The sequence below is a fragment of the Gymnoscopelus microlampas genome (genome assembly GCF_963454915.1).
Source record: "Gymnoscopelus microlampas genome assembly, chromosome: 21".
Taxonomy (NCBI): domain Eukaryota; kingdom Metazoa; phylum Chordata; class Actinopteri; order Myctophiformes; family Myctophidae; genus Gymnoscopelus; species Gymnoscopelus microlampas.
Window position 1 is genome coordinate 25,933,460 of NC_139958.1, and position 26,392 is coordinate 25,959,851.

Consider the following 26,392-nt stretch of genomic DNA (forward strand, 5'->3'; position numbering starts at 1 on the left):
TAAGATGGATAGATAATAGATAGATAGAATTACAAGACTCAGTTCAGAGTGACAAAGCGTAAATGAATACAGGGCGTTTGGTAATTAGTTGCTCTCTGCTTGTTGGCGATTGTTAGCTTCTCGAGTCTAGCAGAGAGTGAGGAAAACCATAGCCATCAACACCTAAATTAAATGTATCTCATACTGTGTACTGTAGTGTACAGTATCATCAATACAATATTTTACATAAATCAGGCGAGTTGTCTGACAACATTTTGTTTGTGCTCATTATAAAGGAAAAATAATGCACAAAACAATTGGAAGGGAGAGAGAGACTTGTGGAAACAATGACGATGACTTTAAGGTCTAGACAGGTTTGGTTTCTTATTTGTGGAGTTTTTTAGGAACCGAGCATAGTACAGACAGACTCATGCATACATACATGGATAAAGCAGTAGGAGAGACGGCGAGTGAAGAAACGTAGAGATGGATCAGGTGGTACAACAGGAGGAGAAGATAAAGTGGAAGGTACTTTAGTAGGGCTGCATGTTTATGAATGAAATCATAATCAGCATTTATTGCTTAAAATTGGAATCACGATTATTAATCACATAATAATAAAATTAACAATTGATAATGAGGATTTTTGGTTTCTGTTGTGTTTCTCAGTGCCATGTCTTTGGTTTAATGGTTTTGATTTCACACTTTCATAATTGTGAAACATAAAATAACAATTTTCAATCACTTTCATTTAATTGTGCAGCCCTAGTGGAAATGAGAGACCAGACAACTGACGGGGGAGTTGTATAGAGTAGAATGTTCACTGGACAAGGAAACAATGCACCCAGCATGGTCCCAAACGTGAGGAAAGAAGGGACTGTCACAGAAAATAACATGGGAGGGAGGGATGTTGGTGAGAGAGGAGCTGTGAGCAATGAAAAAAAGTATTTACCCTCTTTTACAGAGGCCTCTGTTTCACTTAACCGTGTAACAGGAGTTATGCATAATGCAGAAATGCATTCTTGCCACCTGCATCAGGAATCTACAAGATTCTGTGATGAGGCTGCAATTGTTAAACCCAGCATGCAGACAACATGTTGTGTACTGTAGCATACTCATGTAGTAATTATGGGGATGATAATAGCTTGCATAAATATTTTACTGTAACACATTTCAGAACAGGACTTGGAGTGCGATGGGACAGGCAGGATTGACGGCTGTGGGGCAGTGAAGCAGTGAGCACTCATTGTCTTGCTCAATAGCACAAGACAGGTGAGGGCTCGGTGTCTGTTGAACTGTTTTGTCACCCAGTGTGACACTTATAGGGTAGAGCCCTGCACATCACTCCCTTGGGGTGATACGCATGCCAAGTTTGAAGTCAATCAGACGGGCGGTCTCCAGATATGGGGAGAGAGAGGGAGAGAGATGTTTGCGGCCTTATCATCTACGTCACACCGCCGTCACACCGCCATACTGTACATAAATATACGATATATATATATATATATATAGTCCCGATCCCGACGACCTTTGCTGCGTTGGCTATGGTAATTCCATGCACAGAGAATAAGTGATAGGGGCCGTTCTTTACCCATGCAGACAGATGCAGAAGTATCTGGCAGACAAAGGCAAAAAAGTGTAGTGTGGTTGTGTGGAATGTGTGTGCATCTGTAGACACCAACAGAAGTACGCGTGTCTGCTATCCGCGAACCCTATCAGCTATGAGGATGTGGGAAGTTTAATAAGGCCTTAGGTAGTAATGTATGCCTGAGGAAGATTTGAAAGAATTGTCATAGTTCCACTGCTGTGTTTTGAGTGTGTGCGTGTGCTTGTGTTTGCCTGCTGTCTTGGCTGGACCTAAATAATTGACAGAGCTGGCTGGATGGACACACTTGACCACAACTTCCCCAAGACCTTAGGGATACACAGATCGTGTGTGTGTGTGTGTGTGTGTGTGTGTGTGTGTGTGTGTGTGTGTGTGTGTGTGTGTGTGTGTGTGTGTGTGTGTGTGTGTGTGTGTGTGTGTGTGTGTGTGTGTGTGTGTGTGTGTGTGTGTGTGTGTGTGTGAGAGTGTGGGGAGGGGGAACCTATTGTGTAACATGCTGATGTTTTTGTTTGGTACAGAAGTCAAAAGGACACTTTTATGCATATTATTCATAGACACAGTGGGAGGTCATGGTGCATATCAGGCATACCAGTGCTGTACACTGGAAAAAGGGCTCTCCTCTCCTCATTTTCCCCTTCTACTTACAGTACTCAGCTCCTCACCTCTCCTTTTAATTCACATTCTGTTTTAATCTGTGATTGCTGTAGGGTACATGATGCCACGCTCTATTCAAGACTGACATTGGCAACTCATGCCTGATACTGTAGTTTATCTGACTACTTCCACGCTTTACTTTTATTCATTCCTTTCTCAAAATGACAAGAAGTGGATCAGACACTGTCACATATGTCAATTTTGACATCTGTGCAGTACTGACCGTAGAACATCAATCTGAACTGTGTGTGTGTGTGTGTGTGTGTGTGTGTGTGTGTGTGTGTGTGTGTGTGTGTGTGTGTGTGTGTGTGTGTGTGTGTGTGTGTGTGTGTGTGTGTGTGTGTGTGTGTGTGTGTGTGTGTGTGTCTCTATCCTGCCATTTCCTGTCTCTCTATTGTTGCTAATCAAATAAAGGCTTTATTGTGGCTGCACTGCCTTTGTTGATTCCACCTGTGACATTGGAGGTCATATGATGAGAAATTACATCCACCTACAGTATGCAATTTGCCATCTTTAATTCCCTCAATTCTCCTTCCATCTCTCTCTCTCTCTCTCTCTCTCTCTCTCTCTCTCTCTCTCTCTCTCTCTCTCTCTCTCTCTCTCTCTCTCTCTCAGCTGCTGTCTGGAGTTTAGAGATAAAACAGTTGCATCTTAGTCTTTGTGTAGCACAATTCCACTTAAAGGCAATTAAGTTAACAATTCCCCTGCATTTCTAGCTCTTCTTTCTCTTCTTTTCCCCTCTATGCCTCTCCCTCCCACTAGAGGTGGACGATATGACCTAAAAGTTACAATGATAGGCGTCGATATTGAAAACCGGGGACTCGCTGTCAGGTATTAACAGCTTTATGGTAACCACTTGGCTATCGGGTCGGGAATGAAGATGTCTCACAGACACAGAAAGACAATAAAAACATTTTAAATGTTGCATCAAGCATCACAGTTTTTTTGTATATTGCCCCAGCCCTGCCTCTCATCCCTGTTAATGTGTGTGTGCCGTGTGTTGTCATGTGTGTGTATCCCTATACAGAGCAGCACGAGCATTTGGGGAGTACCTGTCCCACACACACCCTGAAAACCGAAACGGATCAGGTCAGCGTCTCTGTCATCTACCCTCTTCACACCGCATCCATTGTATTTAGCTCTGGAAATTTAATTTCCCTCATGTGGTCACTAATCCCTCCTATATCCTTCCACTGGCTTGACCTTATCCCCTGCTCAAATGCCAGGCTGACATTATCAGTGTCCTCTTAGTTCATAACAGATGAGATGTGATAATGTTAATCACCATTATTTCCCTTTGTTCTCCTTTCTCTCGCCTTTCCTGTGCTCTTCAACAACCCTACTGTATGTCATTTGCTTTTCTTTAATCCTCATGTCTCTATGTTTTTAGATCCCGAGGCTTATTTTGTCATTTGTTTTCCAGGTCAGATTAAAAGCTACAGCAGTGTAAAAACATGGCAGACTAGTAAGTAACGCAGGTGCAGCTAATCAAATTAATAATATGCGTGTTAGATTTAGCTGTGCCCAGAGCCATGGGTATTCTAGTGTGCAAATAAAGTAGTCAACAATGCACACTCTGACCCACCTAAATCGAGCACACCCTTTCTTAATTTGATTAGCTGCAGCCCTGTTGCTTGCATTCCGGTGTACTATAAAGCTCACACATCTGTGTCACGCCCAATTCTCTCTGTTTGACTATCTCTCTCTCTCTCGCTGTCTCTCGCTGTCTCTCTCTCTCTCTCTCTCTCTCTCTCCCCCCCTCCAGCACACCTCCTGTGTGAAACGTTGGTGGGTCCCGACCCGGAGTCACCAAGAGACTCTGATAACAACAACCACCTCCATCTCTGCTCTAAAACCAGCACCGTCAAGGGCTCTGCGGCCGACCCAGAGCCCAGTCAGGTGAAACCCACGCTGGGCTTTCTCCAGCCGCCTCCCCCTTCTATCACTGTCACCTCCAAGCCAGCCCGACTGTCCCTCGAGCGCAGCTTCTCGGCGGAGGAGGACCAGCAGAAGTGTGTGGAGTGCGCCCTGCAGCCCGCCCGTGTCTACACCATCACCACCCAGCACGGCATGCTGATGAGTGGCGGCCGAGGGAGCAAAGAGAGCTTGGAACTAGATGTCCTGAAGGAGCGGTCGGGGGGCGGAGGAGGATCCAAGGGAGGAGGGGACCCACACCTCCATGCCACCCCGATCCAGCCGTCCACCTCTCCTTCCTCCTCCTCCTCCTCCCCGATCCAGTACCACCACTCCAGTGGCGGGCGTAGTAGCGGAGGTGGAAGCGGTGGTAGTGGCCACCACCACGGGAACCATCATCACGGCAACCATCAGCAAGCGGTCCATCACCACTCCATCTCCAGTGGCAATCCATCCACAAGCAGCGGAGGAGGAGGAGGCGGCAGTAGTGCCAGGAGTTGCGGTGGAAACAGCTCCAGCGGTGGAAACCAGGACAAACACTCCCTGGCCGTCAGTGGATCCCGCTCCCACCATGACTCCCATCACCACGCCCACCACCACCATCTGGGTCAGCCTCCCCTGCAGACCTCCGTCAGCGCCCACAACATCCGCAGCTGGGGTGAGGGGGTCAAAGGGGAGGTGGAGTGCAGTGGTCTAGCGTGTGACTCTTGCGGCGGCGCCCCCTCGCGCAGCCAGGGCTCTCTGGACCTGGAGAGCTCAACGTCCCGTGAAGCAGGCAAGCAGCACCGACGCCTAGAGAGGATGTGGAGTGTGGACCGGATGACTGGGCTGGAGAGAGGTGAGAGGGTAGACGACACAGAGAAAGGGAGAGGCGCTGAAATCCAAAACGGGGCTTTATTGATCATATTCATGTCTTCATGCGTACAGTATGTCATACTCAGGGCTGGGGGTTCCCATCATTGGAATATGGTCAATAAGGTGGTGTACTTGGGGTTGGGGCTGGTTGGCTTGGCTTGAGTTGGGTTTAGACCAGGGTGGAAATTCTATTTGAACGTGTTTCAAATGTTTGGCAAAAAAAAGAACATTTCAAGAAAAAAATGATTAACTTTATCTCACTCACATTTGACTCTATATAATGTAGTTTATCTTAATTTCCAAGTAATATCTTCACTAGATTCTACATTATTTAGCGGCTAAGGGAGTTAACATGACAGTTAACAATGTTTATTTGTATGATAAACATACAGTATACACCATTGAGAGAAATTATTACATTTATTTTGTTTGTATAATTAATGAAATAGTACTTTTCCACAGTCATTTTGTCATCTGTGATGAGATTCTCAGGGGTGGAAAGAGTACTAGAATATTCTAAAGAGTTACCGAATAGCCTGCTCGGCTAGAAGTACTGTTATACTATATATTACTCAAGTAGAAGTAAGATTACTAAGTACAAGAACGTAAAAAGCTACTCAACTACAGTAACACTAGTGCAGTACATATAATTAGTTACTTAACGCCCCTGTAAATACAACAGCCTCAGTGGACATTGTACTAGAAAAATCAAGTGTTCTTACAATATGTTCTTGTTAAGATTTAGAGTGAAGTGGCCCTGTTGAAGTGAGGGATGACTGCATAGAGTCGGTGAAAACATTTGGAACTCAAATCAGTTTCCTCCTGGGTCTGATGGTTTAGATGTTGGATGTGACGTGGTGGTCTGTATTTCTGACTCTTCGTCTCTCCGTCTCTCTCTCCTCTGCTGTCTCCCCTGTGTGTCTCCCTCTCTCCCTTTGTGGAGTGGTGGACTGTGGAGTGCTGGTGTTGGTGTCACTGGTTTTTGTACTTTGATATTCTTACTATTATTCATTCATTATGACCTTTCATAATACACTGCTTTTTGTAATTCTCTTTGTAATCTCTGCTCTCTCTGCAGAGGAAAATAACTGGTTCCCAAAGGAAAACATGTTCAGCTTTCAGACAGCCACGACCACCATGCAGGCGTAAGTGTCAATGTCTCTCTCTCTGTGTGTGTGTGTGTGTGCGCGTGCGTGTGCGTGTGCGTGTGCGTGTGCGCGTGCGCGTGCGTGTGCGTGTGTAAGCAGGTCCTTCCTCCATCCCGTTCTGTCTTGTTGAACTGTCTGGGAGCAAACCAACCTGTCACAGCCACTGAACATCCAAACACATTGAAGCTCTGTCGTCCTGTTTCCCAGCAGTACGTGTCTGTCCAGGTGTCACTGTCTTTCTCTTTCTCTCTTCTCTCTGTTACTCACTTTTCACCCCCATCTGTTGTCCTTCCTTTCTCAGCCTTTCAACTTTTAAGTTATTTTCACTTACATGAGAGGCTCCCAGTGGTTCCCAAGAGGTGTGCCAGGGCACACTGGTGTGCCGTGAGACAAGTTCAGGTGTTCCTTGTGATTTTGTGATGCGGCAATATATACATTTATATAAAAAAGTTATGAACTCTCTTTTTATTTACTATGTCAGTGTGCACTCTATAATATAACAAAATACAGTATTTTAACCACTTTCAACCTGGTGTTACTATTTTGGGGCATGCCACTATAGGTGAAAAATCTTTTCACAAATGTTCAAAAATAGCCTTCCTCAGGGTTTTCCAAACCCTGAGGAAGACTATACTGTTGATTGCATTTTAAATAGATACAATCTAAATCTATTTTGCATCGTGGCTACGAGCTGTGCAGCCTTCTCCTTGTTCTATAAACTCATTATTTATTGACACAGAATGACTGTTATTCTTTTGACATATTTATTGAGTTAAGACAAGGATTCTAGACTCTCTGTCCTCCTATAGAGAACCCATCTGTCTCTCATTGTCTTCTCCCTGCTTATTGTGCTTCAGTGTCTAATGTGCATTTTTTTCTTCTCTCTTATTTCATGCCCAATTGATATTGGGACACTCACCAGGATATCGTGAGTATTTCAACATGCCTGCATTGTTTTTTATTCCCGCTCTTTCCTTAACTGCTTATCCTTAACCTCAATATTAGCCATTTAACTGTCCCACTCCTGGGTGTTTTGAAGTTGCAACTGAAAACATAGCCTATCATACATATACATAGTTAGAACCTGGAACCACACTGAGGTACAGCACACAAGTAAAATGAACATTTGAGTTAATGCATAACATGGAAGGAAAATCTCATGTATTTTGGAGTTTGTTTAGATTTTCAGATGTATTTATTTGAAATAACTGAATTGATAGGTTGTATTGGCTCTACTGAAGGCTGACAAACATGCATAATCTAAAAACAAATAAAAAAGACAGGAAAAAAAGGGAAACGTTGGAGCTGCAAGGGCTTCTTGCAGCAGTAAATCAAGCAGTAATCCACAGTATCCACCGCCAAGCTCCATATCATGCAAATGGTCCACTGTGTAGTGGCCTGCCTAAGCCCTGTCTTTATAGCTGAAGCCTGTCCTAATCCACCCAGTTCTGTCACTTTGGCACACAGCACCTACAGTACACATTTTCATGTTGTAAACAATAACACCACTATCTTGAACGTTCCAACCTTTGTGAACTTCCTGTATGTAATCGTTGCTCTGGGATATTACGTAAAGTACCAGAGAGACAGTTGTTAAATTAGCAAAGTTAACTGCTGTAGCCTAATAAAATGTCCATATGTTTTCAAAATGAAACAATACATTTTTGAAACCATATTAGCTTAGGAAGGCGCCATTCTTTAGATGTTGTGCGTGAATGATGACTCTTTAACTGGGCTCCAGCCGTTGCTAAGTAACCTTCTATCATTTGTTTCTAAACCAGATGAGTTTTCCAATGTTTGATGATGCTATGGAGTGATTCGTTATTGATTAATTAGACATTTAGTTCCAGAGAAAGAGAAGCAACATGTGCAACTCTTTCATTGGCTGCAGCTTAAAAAGGATTCTGTGTCAGTAGCCTACAGCCAGGTAGAGCACAATCTGGACAATAATTTAATAAATACCACTTTGAAGGTGCACAGCACAATGTTTTTTTTTTAAAGATATTTTTTGGGCTTTTTGCCTTTATTGATAGATGACAGTAGACTGACAGGAAATGGGGAGAGAGATGGGGGGGTGACACGCAGCAAAGGTCGTCAGGATTGGGAGTCGAACCCGCGACACGCTGTCAGGCTGGCATTGCAGCCTAGGGTGCCTGGACCGCCACACTGCGGCCCAGGCCTGCACAATGTTAATTTAAGTTAAGTCTGCATGACGGTGTAAAAATGTACTCATATTGGTCAATTTGTAGTTAGTTAAGCACTGAGAGGGTATAATGGACCTGCTGTGTAAGGGTCCATTTTTACACTCTTGATAGTTAAACTGACTATTTCTTCCCCCGGATTTTGCTGCGTGTCATTCCTGCGAAACAATGATTAATTTATTCTCTATATAGTCTGTGTATAGCTCTCTCAGATCAGCAGGTGTAACATGTAACAGTAAAATTAATGTTTAAAATTTCCACTTTCTCTCATGTATACCTTGTATTACCTCCGCATACCCTTAGGGGTACACGTACCATAATTTGAGAAACACTGATAAATAAACCAAGTAAGCTTAGCCACTACCTTGACATATTTAACTGTGCTTCGCAACCCTCACTCCTGCCTAACCCAACTAAACTAACAGCAACCAAACTCCTCCCTAGTACTTTTAAAAGGCCCTGATTCTGTGTTAACCATGATAACATTTTGCTGCTAGCTCAAATGGCATGAAGGCCAATACCTTGGTTTTATTATGGCAAATTATTCTCAGTAACAATCTTAAGAGTTTGACACAGATCGACAGATGATAACAAAAGATGAATCAAACAACGTCATGCAACCTTATCTGGACCAGTTACACCAGAAATGGTGACCTGCCAAATTCCGGGACCTCACGAGCCAGTTTCGCAATTCTTTTAGCTAATTCACTGGAGCGATTATGCTGAGCTGTAAAGTCCTCTCAACATTTAACCCCATTTAGGTTCAGGATTTGCCAGTCAGGTAGGCTGATCAAGGTTACAAGGGGAACTCTTCATTCTATGGACAGGCACTCCAATCATTATGTGAAATTTGAGCTGGCAGCATAAATTCACTCTCTAATATGACGTCCCAGCTGCCTCTTCCCTGCCCACTACAAGCCTTTGCTCCCTCCCTTCACAGACCGAACTAAACCCTTCAACTAAAAGGCCTTCTGGCATCAGCCTCCTTGCGCTGTCCCCTATACGCTAAGCCAGCATTCTCCCTCTCTCATCTCTTTAATACTGTGCCACATCCTGGCAGGGTTTTCCGGCGATTTATGGAGAGAAAGAGGGGAGAGAGGGAGCAGGATACATCAGAAGTCATCCAGAGGTATGGAGTGTTGTGCCCTGCCATGGTGTGCAATGCCAGAGTGCTGTACTCATTTCCAATACAGCTGGCTAGCTCTATGCTTTACTTATTTAAACCTTTAACTAATCTAACTAAGCCAGAGTTGGAACACAGAGGTGGAAAGATGTCAGCAGTGCCTAGCGTGACTAAAAACAGATCCTTTGGCACAGATTATTATATTTATTTCTTTGTATTCTGCCCTGTAATGCTTTGGTGCACTGTTAGACATGGCTGCTATAAGCCAGATTTGGACTGACAGTCACTCGTGGTGTATAACAAATTCACATTTGTTTCATTAATGACTACTGTCTCAGTGCAGTCCTTTTCAGTGTTTTTGAGCTACCATTCTTATAATGTCTAAGGACAGCGCAGAAAGAATCTTGCATAATTCTAGAGACATTAAACTTAAATACAGTATACAGTAGACCCTTTTATATTTATTTTTTATGACGATTCAGGCTGTGAACGAGAGTGATGTGAAAGAGGCTGAACTAGAAAAAGTGCTCCTCGGAGCACAGGTCTCCGCCAGGTCAGGTAGGTTATTGTGGCCTCCTGGTGGCGCTATAATAGGCCAATGTGAAAAGGGTGCCATTTGTTCTTAGGCCTTGCACGGCAATCGGACACTGCATTCATGATTTGAGGCATTTTGTTCAAAAAATGTGTTTTGCTAAATTAGACCTGCTGGTGGCGCTATAACACGCCAATGTTAAAAGGGTGCCATTTGCTCCTCAACATAGTGTGAATGTGCGTGCAAAGTTTGACCGCAATCGGATGCGGCGTTCATGATTTGCGGCATTTTGTTCAAAACAACAACAAGCTTTAGATGTCAATCTTAGCCAATCAGGATGGAATATGAAAAAGCAAAATTTGGATAAAATCGGAATGAGTAACATAAAAAATAATGTTTTACATAAGTCGGCCTCCTGGTGACGCTATAAAAGGCAGATGTGAAAAATGCAGGGCAAGGGTTTTTCTTTGACCTCTAGGGAGTGTGCTTACAAAGTTTTACACCGATCGGTGCAGTTATAGGTATAAACACGAATCGGCCTGTTATAGCGCCACCATGAGGCTGATTTGAAAATGTTCAAGTGGCATTTCTTCCTCGGCATAGTGGAAATACGTGTGCATAATTTCAAGGAAATTGCATGCTGTGTTCATAATTTGAGGCATTTTGTTCAAAACGGAGCACTCCTGCAAACTTTGGAAGCCTTTTTTAGCCAATCAGGATGGAATATGAAAAATCTGAAAGATTCTTTTCGTTTAATGACTATAGAGATACTGTGTACCGATTTGCGGGATTTTTGGACAAAATCTGTAGGAGTACTGTCAAATAACCTACCAAGGAATGATATTAAATTCTGCTCATAAAACGAGGAGCGGAATCAACTGATTTCGCCAGCAAGCCTAATTTGAGGTTGTGAGAATGTGGTTCATTATGGGAAAAGTTTGAAAGCCATTGAGCTTTAATGAGTCATAATACTTTAGCATTGGGAGGGGCAATGATATCAGTTGCTCTGAAAGTGATTAAAAGAGCACACCAAAGGCCTGCTGGCTGCTCTGTGACACAAGGAAAGATGGTGACTGACATCATACTGTACAGTAGTGGTTACCAAACCGTGTGCACGTAGTACTGCGAAGGACCCCTTATGTTTTTGTTAGTTTTCTTATTATTCTTCCGCCGCTACAGCCAGAACTGTGCAGTCAGTTTCCATGAAACTCTGCAGTATGGTAGCCCTCTAGATCTACTATATTGAGGTTTTGACCATTGGTCTGACAACCACTTCTGTACGGTCCGGTACGGTACCTGTGACATCTTGGTGTCTTATATTTATCTGCTGTGAACTTACTTTACTTTTTGTGTGATGTCACATGTTGATATCATGTTGTTGCCCATGATGGTGGGCAGGAACTTAACCCATACGCCACCTACATGTAGATGCCCCCACATTAGCTGTTTTTGATGGCGTAGCCCCTTAAGAATGAATTACCTGAAAGAATTACAGGAAGGTAAAACATTGTTTCCATTTCTGATGTAAAAGTATATTTCTACATTGGTTCCAATAAAATACGTGCCCCTCCATTGGCCAACTACAGGAACTGAGCTGACCTTTATTTGCCACTTTAATTAATTAGCCTGGTCCTTTTTTGATTTATTGGACGGCACTCAGTGGAGGCCGACAGAAACGTCAGGGCTGAGGGAGTGGGTGGCATTCAATAGCCGCAGGACTAATTCAGGACAAGGTAATTTGTTTTTGCAGAATTCCGCTTATTCCTCTGAGGGGCTCTGTTGTCCTGTTTCCCAGCAGTAGGTGTCTGTCGGGGTGACTTCCAGGGTCTGGTATCATCTTGTCTTGAGTACACAAGAAAAGACGATACAAGCCCTCCACACACAAAATCCTCAGTGAATACTTAAACTCAGAGTGTTAGAAAAATGGACAGGCTATTTGGGTTAAATGAACACTGAGGATTTTGCTGTGCATATTTTCTTTTAACAAACTCTTAAATGGCTCTTTGCACCTCCGTTCACGGCTGGTGGACAGATGCAACACAGGACCAACCTGTCAGAAAGCTAGAACTCGTACGGGAGGTATCCCAGAATGCCCGGCTGCTGCAGTAGAAGGTCATCATGACACTTTGTGCTGGCTGATTAATGGAGGAGCAGCAGTGCGGAGTTTTCCATCTGGGCACGTACATTCTAGAACGTTTGACGTGGAGGAAAACGAGAGAGATAAGTTGATGTAAGGTGGTGGTGAATCTTGGGTGAAAAGATCACAGAAAGGAGAAGATTATGAAAGTGCGGTGACAAAGAGAAAGAGTAGGAGGTTGAAAGGAGTGATAAGATTAAAAAAAAGGAAGGTTTTGGGTGGACAGCCATAGGAAAGGAGGGGAGGTCACAGAAAGATGGATCACCAGTGTTTATGTACATTACATCATTATGTGCATTGACATTTGCATCTAGTTTTGACCAGAAACAAGTGTGCAGGCATGTTGCATATCCTACTAATTATAAAATCACATCTTACTTTATAAAATGAAGACAATTCTGTCAGTAACCATCCGTTTGTCTCAGTGGGGTGTCCTGTTGATCTGAACTTGGTCATTGACCACTGGCATATGCAGGGAATGAGGAAGCAGGTTTCTTTCTTCTGTTTTTCTTTTTACTTTTCCCTAATTTAAGCTGTTTATTTGCATTTTTTTGCCAAAGGCTATCGGATCTGTAGCCATGGCCTCACAGCCCGGATGGCTATCTATGCTTTATTGACTATGTTTCGCCCTGTCCATGTGTGTGTGTGTCTGTGCTCAGCTAATCTCAGACACCGCTTGACGGATCAGTGTCAGACTATGCATGCACACTACCAGTAGGCCGAGGAAGAACTACTGGTAGGCCACTGGTAGGTGCTATACCAGGCCGCTTTACGTTTCGGCCTATAACTCTTGGAACTGTAGGTCCTACAATTAAAGTTTCCCTGGATTCTGCTACATCATCTCTGGATGAATTAATCTATACCCATGTACAATTATTCCTATATGCAACTATGCTGTGCTAAATTTCTACTGTCCATACAAACAGCCAAGAAACGGAATGGTTTTGTTTTTCTGAAATGATGCTTATTATGCAGTCAAATGACACCAGAATCAGAAAATAGAATAAAATCATATATATATAATTATTAATAATGTATGCCATAATTGGTATTCCCATAGAAAACCATCAGCACTTATTTTACTAACTAACTTTTAGCACTTTGAGATTTAAAAATGTTTTTAAGCTGTTTTGTAAAGCAACTTTGGGTACTAGAAAAGCGCTATATAAGTCTGATGTATTATTATTATTATTGAAAATGTACTGTAGAGGGTACTGAAGATGTGGTTAGATTACATGATTTTCTCTTGTAACTCTGAACACCCAGTGAATTAGTTTAATTTCAAACATCACAAATCATACTTGTTATGATTATGATTAGTTGAGTATGATTTGTTTCTGAATTGTTTTTTCCAGTTTATAATCTTGCACAGTAAAACCCAGAGGGCCATGATTAGGTCTTTATGAATTACAGGTTAATGTTTTACACACAGTTAAACTAACACGACTTAACTTTATTGTGTACGTCTCACTACTGTATCTATGCCCTTCTTTGATACTTAATGTTTCTGTCTGCATTGCTTTGCTTTGTTACTTCCCACGTACCCCTTTTGTGACTGAACCTTTTTGGTTCCTTCCTCTGTCCCCTCCCTCCTTTCGCTTTGCTTTGCCTTCCCACAGGAACTTCCGGAAGCATCTTCGGATGGTGGGAAGCAGGAGAATGAAAGCACAGAGTGAGTCAGGGATTTGTGTTTGTGTGCGTGTGTCTGACTGTGTGTGCGTGCGTGCGTGCGTGCGTGCGTGCGTGCGTGCGTGTGTCTGTGTGTGTTTGTGTGTGTGTATGTGCACATGCACATGTGCGTGAATAAGTGTGCTCATTTGTGTTCTTGTTTGCTCTAAATGATTGTGTCATTCATCTGCCATCATCAGTATTCTTGTGTTATTCCTGTTGGGTGCATGGTGACGACATTCTGCTGCTGTGTTCGTTTTTTACAAACTGTTGTTTGTACTGCTTTAAAATAAACACTTTTGAAGATATGCCCTCTGGAGTGGGCCTGATAAGCAAGTGATATGCACAATATGCGTGTGCGTTTGCTAGAGTGTTTGCAAGAAGGTGGTCTTATGTAAATATAGCTCCTGTACTGTACTGTAGCTCGGTATAATGTGGATCTTTTTAGGCAAATATAAAATACTGAAGTTTATATTTTTGTGTGAGAGCATAATGAAATTGTGCCAATCAATGGCCTGTGTTCTCAACAGTCGGTTTAATGGGTCTGTGGGTGGCCCACTGTGTTTGTCAGTGTGTATTTCGAATGTGTGTTCAAGCACTTTCGTGCGTGTGCGTACGTGCGTGTGTGTTGGAGGTTGAGGTTTTGGTGTGTTTATGTACTGTATGTATTTGCATTTGCAATTACATTAGCATTTGCAATGGTGCTGGTGGGTGTTTACAGTATGGCCAGGAGGAGTTGCGCAAGGCGTTCGTGCATGATTATCTCTCCCCAACTGCACTAGCATTCGCTGAGCTTAGATCGAAGAGTTTCAGCCGTTCCTGGAGTGACCCTACCCCTGTCAAGACTGACTCTCATGACTCCAAAGACAGTGAGTCAACACACGTGTACGTACACACGCACACACGCACGCGCGCACGCACACGCACACACACACACACACACACACACACACACACACACACACACACACACACACACACACACACACACACACACACACACACACACACACACACACACAAGCAAACACACACAGAAACACAGCATTTGCCCCTCTCTCTTTGTCTCTCCCTCTTTCTTTGTTTCACTCTCTCGTTTAGTTATGCCATGTACATTATTAAACATTATGCATTGTTATAAATTATAATTCAAACACAAACAATGCTCGAAACATGCAGAGAGAAACACCCAAAGGAACACGCACACGCACACGCACACGCACACACTAGCCCTAGAAAGGCTGATATTACATACATTGCATGTATTATGTACAGCCATTCAATGCACTTTATGGAGGCATTCACCTCGTGGCATTCTAATTTGTAGCCCCCTGTGCCCCCAATAAATTATTGGGTGAGTACATACAGGGGGCTACAAATAATTAATTGCTGCAACTTGTGGTTAGCTCTTGTCATATACAGTAGTATTCATATCCATTTGAGTTCTTTCAAAAGAAAAAATCCCCCATGAGACCATGGGAAAGTGGAGTCCACTTTCACATTGCAGAACCCAGGGCACATGTGGCCTTGTCTCATGACACAACTTGAGCAGAATCAGCCATTCTAGGGCTAGCACAAACACCAGTCAGATGTCTCTGCTGTTGATGCTGACTCTGTCTGTCTCACTATGATCGTGGGTCTGTCCTCAACTTTGTGATTCCCTCTCTCTCTTTCTGTGAGTATGTCTTTTAAAAGAGACTGTGTGTGCGTGTGCGTGTGCGTGTGCATGTGCGTGTGTGTGTGTGTGCACAAACACCAGTCAGATGTCTCTGCTGTTGATGCTGACTCTGTCTGTCTGTCTCCCTATGATCGTGGGTCTGTCCTCAACTTTGTGATGCTCTCTCTCTTTCTGTGAGTACAGTATGTCCTTCAAAAGGGACTGGATGTGTACTGTGTGTGTGTGTGTGTGTGTGTGTGTGTGTGTGTGTGTGTGTGTGTGTGTGTGTGTGCGCGCACGCCTGGTTACTGTTCAGAGGCCAGGTTGGAGTTTGTGAGTCAGCGCTCGGTTTTTGACAGTGCTGCATATGTTATAACTTATTTGTCTCTGTTTGTCTGATGGTGTTGGATGTCTGGTATTTTTTTTTACGTTTCTTTATTCTCCACCCTGCATCTTCAGTGTTTTTCAGAGAGCGTGTTTAAAGATTGATCTGTCAATGACAATAAAATGCTGTGGTTTGATTCTTATTTCCCCTCTTTGTTCCCCAGATGGGAAATGTTTTGTTTCATTCTCTGTGAGTGATTCATTGCCTTTTCTCTTTTCATTTTTCCCTCTTTGATCTTGAAGTACACAATTCCTTGTTTTAGGCAGTAAACAAACACTGATAAACATTTGTTCGTTGTTCCATGTGGACTTTATGATGCTATAGAATTTCCACTTTTCAAGGAACCAAACAAATCCTGCACTGTGCGATATTTGATAGTCACAGCAGGGCCTGAAAATAATGTGACTGATTTACTGATTCATACTGCTACAGACCAATATATGCATGCCTGCTGTCCATGTGTTTTCCTTTACCTCACATAACTGCCATAGTCTGGTGTGTGCATTTGAAGGGGAAGGGGAGAGCTGACATGTTTTGATACGCCATGTAGTGGCTGCATATCGTAAAGAGGCTTTGAAGCATCCTTTGCTGCTGTTTGGTGAAATGGTACATGGTGCATTTACAGTATATAATGTATTCACACATTCATGTTTGCAGAGTTAGTGGCGCTTTCATGCTGAATGTTGTTTTTTTTCTGCCTTTGTGATTATTCCTCCTGTAATGGTCCCATAAACTGTAAATGTTCTTAATTCTGCAATTTCTCTTGGGAACTATTTCCTCTCCAAATGAGGGTCTAAGGACAGTGGGTGTCGTGTGTTTCCTTTGTTAAGGGCTTCTAAAACCCTTTGTGATTATGATAACAAGTAAACCTGACTTGATTTGACTAGGTAGCATTCAATTTAGGGCTGTGATTAGGTCTTTATCTACAGTGTCTGCAGTCACTATTAGCCAGGGGTGTTTTACCATAGACTCATAGCACTTCGATGTTTAGGCACCTGGTTTCCATACGATATATACAGTAACCCCATACTCCTAGACCCAAGCCCTGCTGTTGACTTTCAACCATACTGAGTTTTTTTGTTTTCAAGAACCAAGAACCATCTACAGTTCAGACATGGTACAGTACTATACTATACCATGTGATGATGGTTCTAAGTACAGTATGTCTAATGCTAAATTACTGAAATATGGCACATTCAGATGAGGATTACATAACATTACAGTCATTTAGCAGACGCTTTTATCCAAAGCGACTTACAATAAGTGCATTCAACATAGGTAGGGAACGGAACTGCTAATCACCAGAAGTCTTAAGTTCATTTTCTGCTAAAACAAGCAACCAAGAGTATACCTAGCGCTAAGGTAAGAGTGCAATATATCAGCTACCTACTTTCTTAAACAGATGAGACAAATAGCTAAATCTATTCAGCACCAATAGCACGTCTTTCCTTAGAGTACATGTAGTCTTTCTGACGCCCAAACTTCTACCTCTGTCCTTCACTGCCATGATACCTGCTACCTCTCCAAGTATCAGCTATCTGGTGGAGTGTGTCCTTCTGTCTGTTGCTTTTTTTTCTTTCTTGTAAGATAAATACATTTCTTCACACTCTCTACTCTCTTTCTTCTGTTTTCCCCTCACTCAACACTGTAACCCCAGCATCACCAATAACTCCCTCCTCCATTTCTCACTAGCCTTCTATCTCTTTGTCACTCTCCTTCCTTCTTACCACTTCCCTTTATACTGTATTTGTGAGTGTCTCTTCACTGTGCTCTCCTTCTAAATTCCACCTCTCTTTACACCCCCCCCCCCCCCACCACCCCCCCTCCTTCTGTTTAACCCAGCTTTTCTGCTTGAGTCTGTCCCTTCCTCACTGACATTATTCACCCTATCTTTGTAGGTGGGGAGCTGCAGGCCTCGTGTGGAACCCTAGATGAGGGTGGATGCGATGAAAGTCTGGACTGGGAGGAGGAGAGAGAGATGGAGAGGCTGGCCTGTGAAGGGGATGATTTCATACCTCCCAAAATCATGGTGAGAGAGACCTGCAATGTAATTATGCAGATGATAGCACTTATCCACTTACACCCTCTAGACATAGTCAACTGGACCTGAGTTAGCTCTATAGTTAGACCGCTTTTTCCCCTCTACACCAAATCTCTTAACAAAAAATAGTCGATCTACAAGCTCACAGAGTTGTGAGCCTTGTAGATCTGTTGTTTCTGGCTAATGTTCCCCACAGAATATGGATGCTGGGGTTCAAGTGGTTATACTACTCCACTACTACTAATTTGTTCATTTTAGTCATTATGTATATTGAGTTTTGCAACAGGTTTAATGGTAGAGGGCAGACGTTAACAGAGAGTTCTCTTCATTTTCTAGTGCAGTACAGAAACTCCACTCAAGCTGCTTGCCGCGCGTTAGGTATAATTATGAAGTATAGGTCGCCACATGGAAATACCGCTGGCTCCCTGTTTGTTACAGGATCCAGTTTAAATTTGAATCTGTTTTCAGTCTTTCTTTTTTACATAGTGTACAGCACTTTGGTTCAACATTGTTGTTTTAAATGTGCTCTATAAATAAAGTGGATTGGATTGGTTTGGATTGGTCACTGTAGCTACAGTAAACGAATAACCTTGAGACAGATCACTGTATTGTCATAGATTGATAGTAGGTACTTGTCATCATATCATTGGTTAAAATGGGTTACCTGCCGATGTAATCATGCATTACTTTTTTGGTTGTGGAATAATAATAAAAAAGGCATCTATAACTATGTTCCCATTATGATCATGGATATGCTCTAAAAGTGTGAAAAACATACTGTATATTTACATTTATTTCTTAACTGAATTTTGTATAGGATTTTGACAAAAAGGATTCAGGAAATATCCTTTTGAAGACTGTGAGATGTACAGTATGCATTCAATCTGAGCTCTGTGTGATAGCAGATACAGTACATACAATACTGTACTTATCATACATCTAAAGGGTTTCACTGTCATGGCACTCTCTATAATAGCTGTGCAGTGATGCATTACCCTGCATAATTTGAAAGAGCACAATCCTCTCCTCTCCTCTCCTCTCCTCTCCTCTCCTCTCCTCTCCTCTCCTCTCCTCTCCTCTCCTCTCCTCTCCTCTCCTCTCCTGTGTATCTCTTCCCTGCCTATCCTTTACTTTAGCTGATCTCTTCTAAAGTCCCCAAGGCGGAGTACGTTCCTACCATCATCCGCAGAGATGACCCATCGATCATTCCCATTCTCTATGTGAGTCTAACACGCACGCACAGACAGACAGACAGACAGACAGACAGACAGACAGACAGACAGACAGACAGACTTATTTTCAAAGAAATCTGACATGTAAAACAACTGACATATTACAACTTGTTCAGCGGCAGCCAGAGTTTTAACTAAAACTAAGATGAGAGAACATATTAGTAAAATTATTTTACTTGTTTATAAAGCTCTAAATGGTCTGGCACCTTCCTACCTCTATGACGGCCTGTTTTGATTTGACATATTTTCTTCCATCAGGACCATGAACATGCTACTTTCGATGACATCCTAGGTAGGTAAAATGCCTTTCATGGTTGTTTTAACGCTACAATTTAGGCATTTAGCAGACACTCTTTAATTATCCAGAGCGACTTACAGTAACTCATAACATGTTAATCCCCATAACACAATAACAACAATAAAACAAAGCACAAATATCGGCATGCCCCGAGACATGCTAGGTATTCTCTACTTAACCGAAAATAAAGCAGAGACAATACATATTCTCTCTCTATATCTCTTTTTATATATCTTTCTTTCCTTCTCACAGAGGAGATTGATAAAAAGCTTACAGCATACAGGAGAGGAAGCAAGTTTTGGAGAATGCTCATCTTCTGTCAGGTGAGTAGAAGAACAGGGAATAATAATTAAAAGAGAATAGAAAATAACAAAGACATGGTGTGAGGAATGGGATGCCAATAACATACCACTAACATTTGAGTCAGTTTCAAACACAGTCTATATGTCACGAGGATTAGCTAATCCTTGTGACATATTGCATTGATTGTACCCATTCATGATGAGGCTCATCACTGCTCTCTGAAAGATAACATTTAGATGAGTGGGTGCATGTAATATGCTAAATCATTGGTTCTCAAAGTGGGGTCCGGGTGACCCTCAGGGGTACTTGAGGGGGTTCCAGGGGGTCCCCAGCTAAATGGACACATGGAACCAAATGGACACTGGAACCAAATGGACCCTGACGGGTCCATTTGGTTCCATTTGTACACTCTCAGAGTTAAATTAACATTGATTTTACGATATGAATTGGGGTCCCAGAGATAGAAATGCCATTAAATGGGTACCCGTAGCCTAATGCACGTCAAAGTGGGGGTCCTTGAAATTAAAATGGTTGAGAATCACTGCTAGAGCCGTAAAAATCTTCTCTTATGGGGGTCCCTAGCTTATCTTTTCAAATGGGGGTCCGCGGGCTAATAAGTGTCAATTTGGGGGTCCTTGACATGAAAAGGTTTGGGAACCACTGTGCTAAATAATAAAATGCATCCAAGCTAAGGAAATGGAGTTAAGTGCAAAGTGGATGGAGAGGCAGGGTTAGCTGATGTAACACAGGGCTATACTGTAATGCATAGTTGTAGGCTACATACCTACAGTAGTGTCCCCTGAGTACCATGCATGCTAATAATGAGAATCAGTGATGCAACTCCCACTGGCATCCCAAGCTCTTAATTAAGAAGGTAGACATTAGCAAAGACTAGAGTAGTTAACTACAGTAAGTAAGTGTGTGTGTGTGTGTGTGTGTGTGTGTGTGTGTGTGTGTGTGTGTGTGTGTGTGTGTGTGTGTGTGTGTGTGTGTGTGTGTGTGTGTGTGTGTGTGTGTGTGTGTGTGTGTCACATAGGGAGGTCCAGGTCATCTGTATCTGCTGAAGAATAAAGTGGCAACGTTCGCCAAAGTGGAGAAGGAAGAGGACATGAGCGGGTGAGTCACCGCTGAGATTTCAGTACCCTTTCCTTTGCCTCTGCTGTCAGATATCTTAATCAATAAGATGTATTTTACTCAATTAAAAATTGCACATTCACTATAAGATTCGCTACAGTCCACCACAACAGAGAGGAAATTCCTCCACCCTAAAGCCTATTTTACACTTTGTCGTATGACTGTATTGCTCACAAGAAATAACAGAAGTGAAAAAGATCTGTGATTTCAGAGCGATGCATATTTTTTTAACCACTTAAACCCTATATACTTAGTTGACTGTTGTCCCTGGATATATATATATACTGTATAGACAGACAGAATCATCCGATTTTCTGTTTCATATGACTAAATATGGCAGCGCTACTGTACAAAAGGAGCGGCAGCAGAATTTATTATGTTCTGTGTTTTCTTGGATTGGGAATATGTTATTATTGATCACATACTGTAAATTGAGACATGGTATCAATGTATGTTCTTGAATTGATAGGTTCTGTCATATCCTTCGTCTACACCCACACAGGTTCTGGAGGAGGCTCAGCCGCTTCATGAGCAAAGTCAACCCAGAACCAAACATCATCCACATCATGGGCTGCTATGTCCTGGGCAACCCCAATGGAGAAAAGGTATGCATTACACGCATGCGCGTGCACACATCTATTCCAATTGGCTATGACTGCTTTCCAAAAATGTGCGGGCCTTGGGTAGGCAACCTGGCCTGGCAGAAGCGCATTTTCCTAGGTAACACTTTGCATGACACTTTGTTGCAGAAGCATACGTCAGTCTTCATACTTCATCATAATCACTATCTCATTATTTCATACCTCCTATTTTCTCTCTCCATTAGTGCTTTCTGTCTCTCTTCCTCCCCTGTCTGCCTAACTCTCACTTTGCTTATCTGTCTCTCTGCCTGGTTTCCTGCTCACTGTCACATTTCTCTTATTCTGTGAGATAATCTGTTTATATTCTCACCTGTCTCTCTTGCTGTGCAGCTCATTCCTTCTCTTCCCTCTCACTACCGGCCCATCTATTTCCCACTGTGTGTCTATTATCTCATTCTCCGTAATGCTACTTGATTTGGCTGGGGTGTACAAAGGCCAAGAGCCTGTAATAGGGGATATAATGCTACACCTTTCTCCACTTAAGAGCCACACTTAAGAGACACGCACGCACGCACGCACGCACGCACGCACGCACACACACACACACACACACACACACACACACACACACACACACACACACACACACACACACTCACACACTAAAACCCCATGGGGTTTTGTGAACCTGTGTCTGTTCCATTCATTTTGCTAAAGTGCTTTGCTACATAAAATGGTGCTCTTTGTAGTTGTCTGACAGGCTGTTTGCAGATAATAATAATAATAATAATAATGATACCTGGGATTTATATAGCGCTTTTCTGAGTACTCAAAGTCGCTTTACAAGGCTATACTAAGTGGAACACTTAGTATACTTAGTATAGTATATCAGAGTCAGTTAGACTGCACATCAAAGACATCAGACAATCACATACCCTAAACGTCTCTCAGAAACCTTCGGTCCATAAAAAATATGTTTACAAGAAAATGTTTTGATTTTCACCAAACTGTTCATGTTTGATCACTTGATTCGGATGCTATCAATGCATTGAATGGGACATTATCACCTTTTATTAGACCATTGAATGGGCGAAGTAGGCGACATACTGCCCTACCCGCGATTTATCAGATCATTCATTGGGTGTTATCAAGACATACTGACCTACCAACGGAGATGACTTAAATAGTTCAGTTTCGGTTTTGGCTTTGGTTTCGGACCATGACGGAGGCGCGCAGTCTCAGGTGAACTGGAGCCCCGTGAAGGACCACCGAGGGAGCTAAAGCGACCGAGTTGCCGTCCTGAACGGTGTGACGTTCGCCTGAGCCTACTCAGTGCCGTTGGAGTTATGTACCGATAGGCACAGAATCGTAAATCTTGTTGTGGGGACTGCTCCGCCTCCAAGTAGGTCAGTAGCTCCTGATTATGCCCAATGAATGGTCTGACAAATCGCGGGTAGGTCCGTATATCGCGTACTCGTCGCCTACTCGCCCCTTCAATGGTCTAATAAAACGTGATATTAATCTCCCATTCAATGCATTGATAGCATTCGAAGCCGGTCGTTTGATATATTTTCAATGGTTTGCCTGGTCCCAAGATCCCTCTGTGACTTTTTATTCACAGACATTATAGAAATGTTATGTCTGTTGTCTCCCTCTCCCCACAAAGAAAAGTAATTGCAACGAGGTCCCATGCAATAAAGATGCCATCTTTATTGAACTTTATTACAGAAGATGTTTATTGTAATTTTTCAGACCTCATCCAAGCTAATAGAAACCGCAGGCTTTCTATTCCTGCAGAGTTGGTGTGCTACAATAAAAGCCATTGTTCAAGCGTTAATATATATATATTTGTTTTTAAGTGAAATTGAAAAAAATATTCTACCTGGCGATGATGTCACTGGTAGGCGAGTTTCTGAAATGTCCACATCCCTCCTCTGAGACACAGACAGATTACATTTTTTTCTTATCATAAGCATTAGTGAGGACCAACTTAAAGATGTGAAGTTGAAAATGGGTGAAGTGTCCTTTAATCGCAATACATATTCCTTCTGTCAACTGTAGTTTGGTGAGTCAGGACATCTGGAGGTGCACGGGTTCCGGGGAAAAGTTCTGGGACCGCCCCTCCGTAGCTCGGAATGACGTCAATTTGTAGTTATAGTATTGCGCTTTACCTGTCTCCGTGTCTAGTTTCAATCCAGTGTGCCGTCTGCTTCAATTAACTTTACTAGACCATACCCGGTCGGCGCAGCGCATCCGTAGGGGGATATGCGCACATGATCTGGCAACCCGGGAGGCAGTTCGTCCCATAGCTGGGCAGCCCCGTAACCATGGCGACAGTGTTTGACACAAAAACGCTAATAAGAAGCTGAGATTTGATGAAATTGAAAAACGGGCTTCACAGTTGCGTTCAGATGGTAATGGTCAATTACCTGTGTGCAAAATCAGAGCAATTGGTCCAGCCAGTGAGGAGAACCGGGTATCTTCACTCACGTACTCACCACCACTACAGAGGTTACTAGAATTATAGTAGGATTATAGTAGGATAGTAGGATTGGCAATACATTGAAATGTATGGAAGGTTAGGGAGACCACCTCCAACCACTGTAGATGTGCTATTATATTCTAATAACATGCTCTACCATACAGATTGGTTCAAATAACGTTGTATTCATTCAAATAAGTCCCGAAGTGTAGCTTTAAAGTCCATCCTCAATCTGTCCTCCCTGTTACCGGATGAAAGTGTTTCACTGCGGAAGGACTGAGTTAGATTCATTGTGATCTTGTCGTGTGTGTGTGTGTGTGTGTGTGTGTGTGTGTGTGTGTGTGTGTGTGTGTGTGTGTGTGTGTGTGTGTGTGTGTGTGTGTGTGTGTGTGTGTGTGTGTGTGTGTGTGTGTGTGTGTGTGTGTGTGTGTGTGCGTGCGTGCGTGCGTGTGTGTGTCCTTCTTATCTTGGTCCTACAGCTGTTCCAGAAATTGAAGAACTTGATGAGGCCTTATTCTGTTGGGTTCGAGTCACCACTGGAGCTGTCTGCTCAGGGTGGGTACACACACAAACACCCACACACACACACAGGCAAGGCATCATTCATAGGTTTGCGAACTCGTCAGTGGCAGGTGGCGCCTTAGCAGAATCTGACGAGGAATCTCGTCGTGGCAGGCAAAGAGTTAACCACTTAAGCCCTATTTTATACTTTACTGCACAACTGTGGCATGAAAAAATAGGGAAAATAGCCTATCTACAAGCTCACAACGCGCCACGATGCAATGCGTTGTCGCTGTATCGGCAAGGACCAGAGGGTCGGTTGCAGTTGTCCAGATCCAAAAATTCACACATTTCTGTACTATCGGTCTGTTCGGCAGAAGCGAAAGCACTTTTGGAGGTCTATAGACCTAACATGCGATTACAATTTGGGTATGATTGGATGTCGTGGTTATGATCTATGGTGTTTTTTGTAAGAACTAGGCCACTTTTTGAAGGCAATACAGGCAAACTGTATGGATTATCAAAACCAGTCATTGTCATATGACCTAAGGTCATATGACAATGATGAGGTGGTAAAAATTAACTGCTGATTGGCTGAAGGGGAAAAACGATCATTGGCTGAAGGGGTTGTCAGTCAACGGTATTACTCCCGCCCAACTCCAGCCCACAGCCAATATTGCAGAATGGGCGATCAGGCCAGACTCACTCCAGAAATCAAATGGAAATGAGATTTCTGGAGGGAGGGTTTACCAGGCTAGTTTAGAGGTCCCTCAATGTGTGTTTCACATTTGCGGTAGATCGGACACTGCAATCATGATTTTGGGCATAGTTTGTCAAACTAGCCCCTCCCTTAACCTTGTGTAGCCAATGTGTTTGTTACTGTACGGATTATTCAAAAATGTTCCCTCTCTTGTCCGTTCCACTATTCCAGGCAAAGAAGTGATCGAGATGTATTTCGACTTCCGCCTCTACCGACTGTGGAAGACAAGGCAACACTCCAAACTCATGGACTACGAGGAGCAATGACAGGGAATCAACACGTCAAACTCCTGGACAATGGTCTATCATGACGGTGAGCCAACACTGCAAACCCCTGGACTACAAGGACCTGTTATGACAGGGAACACTATGAGGATCTATTATGACAATGAACCAGGCCCAGACACTGGACACAAACCAAACTGCTCAGCAAAACTCCCCCACATGTAGAGACAGCCATCATACAGTACTTGCTTTCAACCTGGAGAGCAGACTGGAGGATAAGACGCCATGTAAACGTAAAATGGAATGCGACAGTTGTTACTAGAAGTGGAGGATGACTCTGTGTGGAGTTTGCATGTTCTCCCCGTGTCTCCTAGGGTAGTTAATACCCTCACAAAAACATGCAGTAATCCTGGTCACTATACTGCCTCCCCCTGGCCAGCCGGGGCGCCTGATGGAGGGGAAGGGAACTGGTTGGAATAACGTGTTCCTTCCACGCGCTACGTCCAACAAGGGAAACTCCCCCCTGTCAGGTGACATGAAGGTCAGTTGGCTCTCATGCATTGAAGGAGGCATGAGCTCGGCCCTGGCCTCCCTAGGTTGGCAGAGGGAAGGTAGTGCCCAGGATTACATAGACAATTGGCACTGGGTGTTAAAAATAGGGTTACAAATTCGTGGGATAAAAAATTAATAAAAAAAAGAAGTGGAGGATGAGACAAAGGAGTAGAATAAGGGGGATAACAGTAAAGGTTGTTTTGTTCCTCCATTCTTGTTTGTTTGTTTGTTGTAACCTTCTTGACTTCCATTGTGAGGTCATAGTTCAGAAAATAAGGGTGAGTGATAAACAAATGGGGATAGATTGAAAGATTAGAAAGGCAAAAGGATAAGGATGGACACTTATTGCTGGAATTGAAAACAAAACAAGAATACAAAATGGAATAATATACAAAAAAAAAAAAAAACATTAAAACAAATAACAT

The 26,392-nt window shown here is 43.0% G+C and overlaps 1 protein-coding gene across 1 annotated transcript in view; it reads left to right on the forward strand.

Moving 5' to 3' along the window:
- Positions 1 to 25,457, forward strand: part of nsmfa (NMDA receptor synaptonuclear signaling and neuronal migration factor a) — a gene marked incomplete at both ends in the record, with an annotated part of 36,385 nt that extends 10,928 nt beyond the window's left edge. Inside the window, 14 exons of the mRNA XM_084047175.1 lie at positions 3,267 to 3,328; positions 4,005 to 4,991; positions 6,087 to 6,153; positions 9,418 to 9,486; positions 13,769 to 13,821; positions 14,600 to 14,686; positions 17,758 to 17,888; positions 19,037 to 19,120; positions 19,391 to 19,424; positions 19,683 to 19,753; positions 20,770 to 20,849; positions 21,370 to 21,472; positions 24,410 to 24,485; positions 25,363 to 25,457. Of these exons, the coding sequence (XP_083903301.1) occupies positions 3,267 to 3,328; positions 4,005 to 4,991; positions 6,087 to 6,153; positions 9,418 to 9,486; positions 13,769 to 13,821; positions 14,600 to 14,686; positions 17,758 to 17,888; positions 19,037 to 19,120; positions 19,391 to 19,424; positions 19,683 to 19,753; positions 20,770 to 20,849; positions 21,370 to 21,472; positions 24,410 to 24,485; positions 25,363 to 25,457 (1,999 nt within the window). The remainder of the gene's footprint in view (positions 1 to 3,266; positions 3,329 to 4,004; positions 4,992 to 6,086; positions 6,154 to 9,417; positions 9,487 to 13,768; positions 13,822 to 14,599; positions 14,687 to 17,757; positions 17,889 to 19,036; positions 19,121 to 19,390; positions 19,425 to 19,682; positions 19,754 to 20,769; positions 20,850 to 21,369; positions 21,473 to 24,409; positions 24,486 to 25,362) is intronic.
- Between the last annotated feature and the right edge of the window lie 935 nt (positions 25,458 to 26,392).